The sequence below is a fragment of the Acinonyx jubatus genome, chromosome C1 (genome assembly GCF_027475565.1).
Source record: "Acinonyx jubatus isolate Ajub_Pintada_27869175 chromosome C1, VMU_Ajub_asm_v1.0, whole genome shotgun sequence".
Lineage (NCBI taxonomy): Eukaryota > Metazoa > Chordata > Mammalia > Carnivora > Felidae > Acinonyx > Acinonyx jubatus.
The window spans coordinates 191,755,787-191,768,467 of record NC_069381.1 but is presented as its reverse complement, the minus strand read 5'-3'; the positions used below and the strand labels follow the sequence as shown (position 1 = coordinate 191,768,467).

At 37.9% G+C, this 12,681-nt stretch overlaps 1 protein-coding gene across 12 annotated transcripts in view; it reads right to left on the bottom strand.

Annotated features, from left to right (window-relative positions):
* The window catches only part of UNC80 (unc-80 homolog, NALCN channel complex subunit), a 225,277-nt gene that overhangs the window by 69,393 nt on the left and 143,203 nt on the right, over positions 1-12,681 (bottom strand). For all 12 annotated transcript variants that reach the window (XM_053215737.1, XM_053215744.1, XM_053215738.1 and 9 more), the window contains 5 exons: positions 11,094-11,237; positions 7,941-8,041; positions 6,830-6,916; positions 3,028-3,211; positions 742-836 (listed from right to left, as the gene is read on the bottom strand). In XM_053215737.1, coding sequence (XP_053071712.1) covers positions 742-836; positions 3,028-3,211; positions 6,830-6,916; positions 7,941-8,041; positions 11,094-11,237 — 611 coding nt within the window. The remainder of the gene's footprint in view (positions 1-741; positions 837-3,027; positions 3,212-6,829; positions 6,917-7,940; positions 8,042-11,093; positions 11,238-12,681) is intronic.

Here is a 12,681-nt window from a genome sequence, read left to right as displayed (position 1 = left end):
TTTCTTGACCCACCTGATTTATTCTCAGATATGTGTTTTCTGCTTCTCCACTAATTTCTGTCAGTGCAAGTCAGACTGGATCCACGCAACTAGAGACCCTTTCTGTGGCAGGATCATCAGCCTGAGAGCTGGCAAACCCAGGGCACCTCCAGCACTACCCCAAGTGATGCCAGGAAGCTTCTAAGGAAGAGACAGCATTCCCAGGGGAGTTAGGAGGACACACTAGAGCTTTGGGCTGCTGCTTTAGCTGAGAGAGAACCTGCATGCATTTGCACCTCAATGCAGAGCAAAAATGTCAGTGTGGGGGGAAATTATGCAAGAAAATAGGGGAAGTACACAATAGTGGAACAGATTCTACCAGAGATAAATAAATGCATATATTCATTTGAAGACAGAAAAATGCCACTTAATTCTAAACTGGGTGGTCAGTAGCCATAGTTGTAGACATTGTGCATTAAAAAATCACTTCTGTCGGGGTGCCTGGGTGGCTCAGTTGGTTGAGCATCCAACTTCGACAGGTCATGGTCTCGCAGTTCATGGGTTCCAACCCCACGTTGGACTCTGTGTTGACAGCTCAGACCCTGGAGCCTGCTTGGGATTCTGTGTCTCCCTCTCTCTCTGCCTTTCCCCGCCTGCCCTGACCCCCACCCTACCCCTGCTCACACTCTGTCTCTTTCTCAAAAATTAAAAAAAAAAAATAAACATTAGAAAAAAATCATTTCTGTCCAAAGCCATCCCTACCTTTAGCAGGGCTTCAAACTGAGTGTCCTCGTGGACTGGTAACTGGGTTGGGATATCACACTCATTCTGTCCATGAACTACCAAGGTTTTGGTACCTATAGAAGGCAAACACAATAATAAACTGAACTCTGCTATAAGAAAGTTTATATTTAAGGCATAAAATATTAAAATATTATCAATAGGCTGATGTTTTTCTTGTTATGATTGTTACTATTAGTGAGTGCTTAAGGTAAATTATCCACTGAACAAATATCACTCCTTTATTTATAGTTAAATATATGTTATAAATATATTTATTTATCAGGGGCGCCTGGGTGGCTCAGTCAGTTACGTGTCCAATTCTTGATTTCAGCTCAGGTCATAATCTCACGTTTTGTGGGATCAAGCCCCACATGGGGCTCTGCCCTTGAAGCACACAGCCTGATTGGGATTCTCTCTCTCCCTCTTTCTCTGCCCCACCCTGCTTGTGCTCTGTCTCTGTCTCTCTCAAAATAAATAAGCATGAAAAAAATTTAAACAATATTTACTTATTAAATAACAATAGCTACCATTTATGGAATTCCTGATAACTTTACATGTATTTTATATGCAAAATTATATTTAAATCTCACAGCAACCCTATGGTATGGGTATTATTATTTTCATTCTACAAATAAGAAAACAAAGAAAATAGATTCTTACAAGTAAGAACGTATAAGTAACAAAGACACATTTATTTAGTGGAAGAGTTAGCATTCAAACCTTAAGCATTGCAACAATATATCCCTTACTTTAAATGAGATGATCTTGCAATAATGGTTGAAAAAATATAAACAAGAGATATGAGCAAAACCATGACAAGTTTCCAAAATGTAGTTTAAATTTACATTTTCTCAATTCTACTTGGCTCTGAGTTAATACTTATTCTACTTCATTCATTCATTGTAAGTCTTTGCAAACATTATGATATACCTTGACTTTTATTTTTATTTTCTTTTAAAAAAATTTTTTTTCTCAACGTTTATTTATTTATTTTTGGGACAGAGAGAGACAGACCATGAACGGGGGAGGGGCAGAGAGAGAGGGAGACACAGAATCGGAAACAGGCTCCAGGCTCTGAGCCATCAATCCCACAGCCTGACGCGGGGCTCGAACTCACGGACCGCGAGATCGCGACCTGGCTGAAGTTGGACGCTTAACCGACTGCGCCACCCAGGCGCCCCTTATTTTTATTTTCTTAATGAATGTTGGCATTTATTTATTTATTTTATAAGTTTATTTATTTAAGCAATCTCTACACCTGACGTGGGGCTCAAGCTCATGACCACTGAGATTAAGAGCAACATGCTTTGCCTACTGAGCCATCCAGGCGCCCCAATACCTTGATTTTTAATGAGCTGTTTTTAAGTATATGAATGACAATATGAGTTTCTTTGCTATAATAAAAACTGATCACTTTGTTGGATAACAAGCATTATAGAATGCTTGCTGTGAGTCAGTTACGACAGCACGTGTTTTACCTACCTAGACTCATTGATTACTGGTGATTGTGAATGATGAATCACATCCTTATTTTACACACGAGTAAAGACAGCCTGAAAAGGTGATGCACTTTTTCCTAGCTAATATTAATTGTACAAATAATAAATGGCAGCAACATGACTTTCATGGCCTGCCATACCCTGTGTTCTTATCTCGATATAATTTTGTCTTTCTCTTAATTTTAATACACGTATCATCTCATATTTCCTTAGTCACTGCACCAGGATAAAGACTTGGCAGAATTCGTATCTTGAACAAAAAACAGCTATCCAAAGCGAAAAGGAACCGCAGCTAGAGTTTACATCACACTTCATGTTCTTTTGTTCTTCTCCTTCTTCCTGCTTGTCCCTTTTCCAATTTTTTATAAAGCCACCTCTCATACACTTTACAAAGATCTGGGGTCCATGCCATGCAAACAATATTATTTCCCTTGCAGTGCCAAACATTCATTCAAAAAGGCTCTCTGTGCAACTGGCCCTCTGCGATAGACTTAAATAAATCTTCAACCTTGGCAGCCCTTCAAGGGCTGATTCACGTGGATCTTAGTTCTGATGTCTCCCCTTTCATCTGGCAATTGCAGACTTTTAAAGGGTCTATTGTATTTCTTCAGATTGTATTAAACAAAAATTCTTTGATGCACTCAACACCGGGGTCAGGACTCTGAAAATTTTCTCATGAATGAGAGAGACGGTTGGTCTTTAAACGGGTTATTTATACTCTTAAAAAAAAAAAAAAGTTATATCACCCAAAGCAGTAGCAGATTACCTGGCATGGAAGCAGTCACCAGGAGCTTTACCTCACACTGCTCCTTCTTCATGGTCTGCTTCAGATCCTTGAAGAAGAGGCCCTCCACGTAGCCCACCACCTCCCACAGGAAAGTCAGAGTGGCTGAAATGGCATCCATCCCCCACTCACAGGGGGTCCGCACAAAGTACATGATTAATCCCACCTAAGAGAACAGGAAGAGGTCACAAAGCCACAGTAATCCTGAGCAAACATTCTCATTCCCTTGGCTTTTCTTTCCTTAATTAAATGTTCTTTTGTCCCTTCATATTCTCTGCTCAACAGGTCCTCTAATACTTTCAATGGTCATAAGCAAGAGAGGGTATAACTGGAAAACCAACCAGAACAGGTTGCCATATATTTTTGTGTATCACTAAGATGGTGATTTCTCAAGAGGAAAGCAGAAGTTTGTTTTTCCAGGCTTCAAGTCCCTTGGTAGCTCAAGTACTGAGGCCACCCCAAATTAATCTCTACATGATGTTTGCCCAAACAGTATTTGCAGCTTGGATTATATCTAACAGTCTGAACCAATGAACACTCTGCTTGGCTAAATGGTGAACTTAAGAGTTTTTTGTTCTTGTCACCTAAAATCTTGAAAAGCTCTGTGTCCTTTGGTGCATGTTTAAATTTACACTTAAAATGTTTCATCATAAGGTAATTTTTTTGTTGTTAATAGGAGTAGAATATGTTAAACACTCTATACATTGAAATAAAGGGAGGATTGACTATATTGGAATATGTATTTCCACAAATTTGATGAAAGAAGTTTTAACTACCCTATTTAACAGTGCACAAAAAATCATAAAGAAGTTATGTAAAATGTTTTCCCCACTGCGGCTTTTTCTATTGTTTCCTGAAAAATTTCTTAATCTTAGAAAACTTTCTAGTTATTTTGAAAGAATCAGCCTATGGTGTCACTAACCTAAAATTGCTTTGACGGTTCTGTAGGCTGAACACCCGAATGAGGGCCAAACCTCATCTCTAGTAGAAATCTACCAAAGACAGGAAAAAGACAGGAAGTCCTATGGGTTTAAAGTGCCTTGATCCATCAGAAATGAGGCTTCTCTAAAACTCATGAAGCACATTCGATTCTTTCTCTTATGTATCTGTCAATGCAGTCTGGTGGTATTGGGGATGGTCAGGGTGAGCCTGCAGAGGAACAGTGGTTGAGAGGGCAGACATACTGAAGAAGTGTTAGTGCATATTTGTAAATTGAAGATTTGGAGATTTATTCCCTTAAAACTATCTGGGCACCAAATCCCTTTGAAAGTTTTCACATCCCCTGCTCCCAAATGTGCTCAAACCCCGGGTGAAGATCATTGGGTCAAAGTTAAGCAGTGAAATGTCTCTAACAAAGTCTGGAAGAGATGGGTCAGTGGTCCCAACATCCCCACTATACACATCCTTAATAGTCATTAGAGAAAAGAGATATATAATAAGGGTAATGGTTTAAAAATGACTCTGCCCTTCACTGTTTTGCTGTTCTAAGTATAAGACCTATTCTATAGTCCACTCAAGGCATCCATGTGCTTGGGATTTGGGGAAAGATTAGGGTTTAGAGAGAAATGCAAAAACAAGAATTTATACTCAAGTACAATAGGATTATACAGCAAAGCCAAAGTGTTGCCAGGCCTATTCTTTATTAACTGACCTAGTCAGTTACCTAGCTGGGAGCACCTTTGTGGGCCAATAAGGTTTATTTTCTGTTGACAGAAGAGAGTATGGCAAAAACGGAAATGAATGTCCATCTTCTTATCCCAGCGCTAAAAGACAATGGAGAGCAATGGTCCTGGTAAGTATCCCCCCTACCCAGTGACCCAAGGGAATGGGCAGACACTGAAGGGGCTTTTGCTTCCAGTCTTTGGGTCTCTAGCAAAGGTTCAATTCAGGGCCTTTCGATAGCACCCGGATGCCACATGATAGGTCACATACTTAAACTGAGGAAGGCCCTGACATTTGACTTTAATAACCTACCTTTGGTTTTTGCGTGGGGTAGACAGGACCAAGAAGTAGCATAAAGTTTGGCTGGAAAGCTTTCTGGATAGAATTGCCACAGACTGATGTCACCGAGCATACTGCACCAGTCAGCGGCTTTCCTAAGCTGGAGCCATCTGGGACATGCAACTAGAACTTAGAGGTGTGTATAGCACCAGCAGGAGCCGAGGTGAGGTTGTCTCTCAGCAGGCACCACGTGGAGCCCACAGGACCCAAGTCATAGCAACCATGGGCATTGGTTTCCACTAGCCAGGCATCTAGCAACCAGCCAGATAAAGAACGCTGTCTCACAAGGGAGGAGTCGGAGCAAATGTTGAATAATAGATAGAATGCTGAACAAATGTAGGAGTGCTGAGAATACTCACTCCGATTTTGCCCTTCCATCTTGTTTGTGTTCATGCAGTAATTTTCCTTGGGGCTACATGTTCCAGGTCCCTTGGAGGTTAATATATGCCCTGACCAGAATGCAGGAAAGCTTGTTCTGAGCTTCCTTCTGGTGCACAGATGGTACCACTTTAGATAACTACCTGTTCACTTCACCTCATTGCCCTTGCTCTACATAAAAGCTCTAGATGATGGTGTGGACTTCATGGAAAATAGCTGCATAGCACTTGGATTGGCGTCTGTTCCATCTCCCCCCCACCCCCCCCACCCCCCCACCGCCGTCAGTAAGTTACCCCGAATAAGTTCTGTGTGAACAAAATGGAGTGGCTTGCTTCATTTTTCCATATCAAAGGGCCTCAGTCTGGAGGATACTGTCCCTCCTCCACCTTCCAACAACAAAGGTCTTTTTTCTTTCCAACTCCACATAGTGTTTACAGACGAAAGAAGTTGGAAAAAAAATAGGATTCCTAGGGGTTTTTTTTAGCCAGGAAAGACCGAATGCTATCCAAAGTTACTATTTATACATTTTTATCAGTCTTAACTTAAAAGTGGATTTGGACACTTATTTATATTCCTTCCCTTGTCACCCGGCTGGTGGGCACTCATGAGGAAAACCAAATCAGTCATAGAAAAGAGAAAGGGATTACAAATTTTCTCTGCACAGAGGAGCTGTAATGTTAAATTTATCATTTCGCTGCAGATGCATTTGGATTCCGCTTCTATTTCCCTACCTGCTAGAAGACTGACAATAGTGAGGGAGAATGAAGTTCCCCCAATGCAGACATTCACTTGGCTATCTGTCTGTCTGGATTAAGGTGCAGTTTCAAAGAACAGGCATCAGGCTAACCACCCCAAAACTGCATATTCATTTAGGGTGTAACATCCTAAAGAAACTGGTAAATTCTGGAGGGTTCAGGAAGGAGCTGTCAGGATGGTTTAAAGCAAAGATAGTCACTATGGAAAAATACACTCACAGATACTTTCCATCTAGGGCAACTATTTGCCTCTCTCTCTCTCTCTCTGTGTGTGTGTGTGTGTGTGTGTGTGTGTGTGTGTGTGTGTGTGTTTTAAAAAGCAAGATAGAAAAAGGGAAAAATGACTAAAATGACATATAAGTTTTCACAACAGAAAACCCAAACTAAGAAGCAACATAAGGAAGTTGTATAGTGCCAAAGGAAGGCAGAGATGAAATGGATGTTTATTGAGTGCCTACTACATGCCAAGCAGAGTGTCAGGAGGGGCTTCCCTATACAAACAGGGGTGAATTTAGCTGACCATGGTTTACCTCCAGTCACATAATTAATGGGGGGGGGGTTATTGAAAAAGTTTCCTATGAATTTTTCCTCATGTTGTTGCTTCCTAATTGGAAATGAACATTTACAACTTACTGGAGGCTGAAACTCACCAAGTAGTTGAATAGGATGTGAGATGTCTGGGCAGGAAAGTCTCCAATATTTAAGAGAAGTTTGCGCAGCATGTACATTAACTCATCCTGAAAGAAGAACAGAATGTCTACATCTCGTTCAGCTACCATGCTGTAGGACATAAATTTAACTTCTTAAAAAGTGGGGGAGGTTCCTGCTTTTCCCTCATGTTGATTTCCATTATGTTCAGCATTTTAATATAGTATATGTGATACTTATTAAACAGTATTTAAGCCAACAGTAACACCTTTGCTTAGGAGCCAATCTGAAATAACTGAGCAGTAGTTAGACAAGTTTCTTTTCTTTCTCTTTTTTTTTTCAATAAAAAGTTAGACCATGTCTATAGGTCACAGGCAAATCACAGGAAAGGTATATATTTAGCCAATTCTATTTGCTATGACTTCCAGGTGTGATGCCAATGTCAGGCAGACCTATCTTGAGATACCATTAAATATACATGGTTTCATGGACTTCACAGGTCTGCTTCCTGGGTTTTGAGTCAAAGAGATAAAGTTAGGTCAAGAGGGAATAAATAGAGATGTCTGTAAGTCACCTTACCTTTCAGAAACTAAACTTGATCTTCTATAGAACAAGACCATAACACAGAAATGAACAAATACTTTTAATCATCAGTGTGTTTTGCCATTGCTCAGAAAACTACTTTATTTGTCATAATATTTTTACACAGGTGGCCTGCTGAATTAGATTGTCTTGATTAATGGATAGTTTCAACATATTCTAATAATCCCACCTGTATCACAGACTACTAAGCGATCAGAATTTAATAAATATATTCATTACTAAGAACACTATACTGAATTTAATCTTTGCTTAAAAGACTGAAAATCTTTCAGTAACTTAGGTTCATCACTACCAGTGCACCAAACACAAATGGAGACATCAGTCGATGGACAAATTTGAAAGAAAACAGCAAGGTTTAGTACTGCTCATCATTACCATTTCCTAAAGAACTTATTTGCTGTGTATCAGAAATTGATGTTCTATGCATAGCACTATGAAATCCATTGTTTGCTTTTAACAGTGTTCACCCACAGTGCTACACAGCTATACTACAAAGAAAGAAGAATTTACTTGTCTATTGCTGATGGTCAGTTTTTCCAGAAAATGTCGAAGAACTGTCGATGGATCTTCAATTAGACAATTCCATAAGACTTGTTGGGCCACAGCACTCACTTCAGAAGAGAGAAGACATTGAGCATTTGTCTTAAATAAAGTATTAGATAAACTATTCAAACAATTTACTAAGATTTTAATTAGTATCTTTTTTTTTGCCTTAACAATGTTCTGCAAACACTTTTTCTGTTGAAAGGTAGGTATTTGTTCTCATTGTTACTTGTTTCTGAACATTTTCACCTATAAAGAAAAGGTAACGAAAAAGTATAGGGTGGTCTTTAGATTTTAGAATTGCTTTTGTAAAGAATACATTTGTGATTTACAGTGATATATCATTCAGCCTTAAAAGAGAGAAATCTTGCCATTTGTGATAATGAAGATGGACTTTGAGGAGGGCATTATGTTCAATGAAATAATTCAGACAGAAAAAGACAAATACTGTATGATCTCACTTATATGTGGAATCTAAAATAAACCAAACTCATAGATACAGAGACCAGATTAGTGATTCCCAAAAAAGGGGGTAGGGTAAATGTTTGAAGGTGGTCAAAAGGTAAAAACTTCTGATTATAAGACAAATAAATCCTAAAGATGTAATATACAGCATGGTGACTAGAGTCAACAATACTGTATTGCTTATTTGGAGGTTGCTAAGAGAGTATATTTTAAAAGTTCTCATTGTAAGATAAAAATTGTTACTACGTGTGGTAATGGGTATTACCTAAACTTATTGTGGTAACATTTCATAACATACACATATATCAAAGTATTATATTGTACACCTAAAACTAATACAATGCTATATGACAATTATATCTCAATTTAAAAAGAAAGAGGGATGCCTGGGTGGCTCAGTTGTTTAAGCACCTGACTCCTGATTTCGGCTCAGGTCATGATCTCAGTTTGCAAGATCAAGCCTGGTGTCAGGCTCTGTACTGACAGCACGGAGCCTGCTTGAGGTTCTCTGTTTCTCCCTCTCTCTCTCTCTCTGCCCTTCCTTGCTCTCTCTCTCTCCCCCTCCCTCTCTCAAAAATATATTAATAAATAAACATTTTAAAAAATGAATAAAATAAAAAGAAAGACTACATTAGTGAATCTTTGTTTTGGAAATTACCCTAATTTTAGGAGTGATAAATATTTGTCAAATTAAAGGCATATTTTAATATTGGTTGCATGGAGAAATTTCTAAAGTAATTATTCGGTTCTTAGAAAATGTGTTTTGGTTTATAATGCATATGAATTAGAGATGACCTTTTACTGTTCATGTGAGTGCTTTAAATAGTATCTCCTTTAGTGAGATGAAGTAGTTAAGCCAGTGGTAATTAGGTTCCCACTTCTATGAGGATGTCTTAGGAATAAATAATTATTCCTGATGTGAAGAAAGTGCTTCTACTACTTTGGGGAAAACAATCAGGCCAAGACTGCCTGGAAGTGCCCAAGCTAGGAAAGCAGGTGGGTAGAAGTGAGTGGTAGATAAGCACTAGGTGATCTTGAGTCTAAATGGTTTAATTAGTTTAGTGTTCTAAACTATAAATATGGAATTCAGCATGAATGTGTCGTTCGGTCTATATTTTGAATAAATGATACCATCTTTTTGCATCAGAAACTAACCTTCCAAATAAAAGTATGGACTATATAAATAAATAATATGAACAAGAGATATGTAAATATAAGCTTTAGTTTCTGTGTGTCTTTATAAATAATTAAAATAGGTGTAGGTTTTTCTTAGGTCAAAACTGGTTGCAAAACTATCTTAGCATATTATCTTTATTCTAATTGCTGAAGTAGGGCAATTTAACACTTAAAAACACGAAAAATACAGAAAAAGACAGCTGAGAGTAAGACTACAAATCATAGAAACAACTTATAAACATTTTGCAATATGTCCTCTCATACACGTGAAATTTTTATTTACATGTAGTTTTAAATAATATGTAGAAAATATTCCTTGGCACTCAGTTTTTTACTTAGCAATATATTAAAAACTTAATGTTAATATTCTACTAGAATGTTATTTCTAATGTGCATATGGAGGTACCATGTCTAACTAATTGCTTGCTGGAAATTTAAACTCTTCTCAAATATTTGTTATTTTAAATAATGTACAATAAGCAGAAACCTATAAAGACCCTTATATAGCCCTCGTTGCCCTAGGAAATTGCTAGAAGTCAAAATCTGTATCAAAGAGCTTTCACACTTTTAAGGTTTTTGACACCTATTGTGAAACTTTGTTCCCAGAATGCTTGTATTGAATTCTATATTCCCATCAGCAAGGTGTGAGTTTTCTTTTTTCCCTGAATCTTTACCAACTATGGGTATTTTCATTTAGAATAATTTTTTCACGGTAGCTGTACTTGAGCATAGCATAACATACAGAAAAGTTGAATCACTATGTTGTGTACCTGGAAGTAATATAACATCGTATGTCAACTATACTCAAATAAAAACATAATAAAATTTTAAAAAGCTTTGCAACTTTTTGGCTGAAATATAAAGTTTCTATTGTTGTCTTAAACAACAATGTTGCTTACAGATGTTATTGGCCATTGGGCCATGTATTTATATCCTTTGACCGTTTTTCTGTTGGGCTTTAAAAACATCATTATTGAGTTCTATGGGTTTTTTAATAACAACATTAGAAATATCAACCCGTTATCTGTCACAAATGTTATCATCTTTACCCATAGTTTATCATTTCATTTTGCAATTATTGTCTTTAGATTAGTACCTCTGGAAAGGTAATCAAGTGGGACAGATGGCATCGGTGGTGTCAAGCCAATAGCTAAGATTTCCAAGGTGGCCGGAATTGCCATCTGATGTCCACGGGGTCAAATAAGTGTTATTCAGTTTTCTAGTCGTAAATAATACTCCTAGACCCAAGTATGTATTTCAAATGCAACTTCTTGGTCATAAAGTTAGTGGGACAAGGAGATGAAGACAGTGATCATGTTAGTATAGTATACTACAAATCTGTAATTGTAGTTTGTACATAAAACAAATCAACATGTGACCAGTAGTTAATGTCTTCGAAAGCATCCTACTGTCCTCCATCAGATAACAGCTTCAGTGTTTTGTGAGAGTTATTGATGGGTTTACTAGTCAAAGCTATACCTGCTACGCCATCTTCCCGCACCTCACCATCCTCCATTAGATGAACAATGGGCAGCACGGCTGCACAGATGCATGCTGGGAACACTGCTTGGGGGGGCTGAGGCACATGGTGGTTTGGTGTGTGTTCAGTAGTATGCTCCTCATCTGAAGAGAGAGACATCATTGGAGGGCTTTTCTCAGCATTGTAATCCCAGTGCAACATTTCTCAGTTCAAAGCTTGCTTATTTAACATCCTTTTGGTTATAGATATCTAGGTGCCTCAGCACCCTTTGTTGAAGAGACTCTTCTTTCCTTATTGAGGTTTCGTGGTGCCCTTTTAAACATGACAGCGGCATAAATGTAATAGTTTACTTCTAGTCATTCAATTCTAGTCCATTGATTTACTGTCAATCTTTAGTCAATACCACACAGTATTGATGACTACAGCTTTACAGTAAGTATTGAAATTGGGAAATGTGAATCTTCCAGTTTTGTTCTTCATTTCCAAGATGGTTTTGATTATTCAAGTATGTGGAGTAATCGGAACTCTCATACTTTTTGGAAGGAATGTAAAATGACACAACTGATCTTGAAAATAGCTTGGCAGTGTACCCCACACTTGTACATCACTGTTCGTGATAGTATAATTTATAATAGTCAGAAAGTGGAAATAAATGTCCACTAACTGGTGAATTTATAAATAATGTGGTATATCTATATAATGGAACATTGTCCAGGGACAAAGAACTGATACATGAGACAACATGGATGAACCTTGAAAATGTGCTGAGTGAAAGAATCCAGTCTCAAAAGGCCATATATTATATGACTCCATTTATATGAAATGTACGGAAAAGCAAATCCATAAAAATGGGAGATAGATTATTTATTGCCACTGGTTAGAGAAAGTGTGGATGAGGAACAACTGCTAATGGGCATAGCGTCTCTTTTTGGATGTGATAATATTCTAAAATGAGAGGTGATAATCATCATTCTATTCACACTCTATAAATACACTAAAAACCATTGCATTGTATACTTCAAAAGGGTGAATATTTTTGGTACATGAATCATATCTCAAGAAAATTATATCTGTGATAAAAAATATAAATGAGCCTTTGGCCCAATCCCTATAAGTTGTGATTAATCCACATCGGTCATTTTTGAAGTTCCTGAGGGTTGTGCAGCTGAGGGTTGAGAACCACTGGTTTCTGTACAACTTTCTAATAACTTTATAAATCAGTAATGAAATTTATGTTACCATGAGGCAGTGAGTCCCAGACAGTTATTCATGAGTAGAGAAAACATACTTTTTAAATTCTTGGAATTGAAGGATATCACATTTCCCCCCTGGAATCAGATTTCATTACAGAAGTAACATGAGCTGTGGTCTTCCTTTGATTTTTCAATTATTCCAGAACAGCATCCTATAGCATTCTAGTGGGTCTTGGCCACTCATTGGAATCTCCACCCAAGTAGATTTTAAAAATACTGATGTGTGGGTCCCATTCTTAGAAATTCTGATTTGATCTTGGGTGTGGCCTGGGTATTTTTTTTAAAGCTCATCAGTTGATTGTAATGTGTAGCCAGGGATGAAACCCATCAGCAA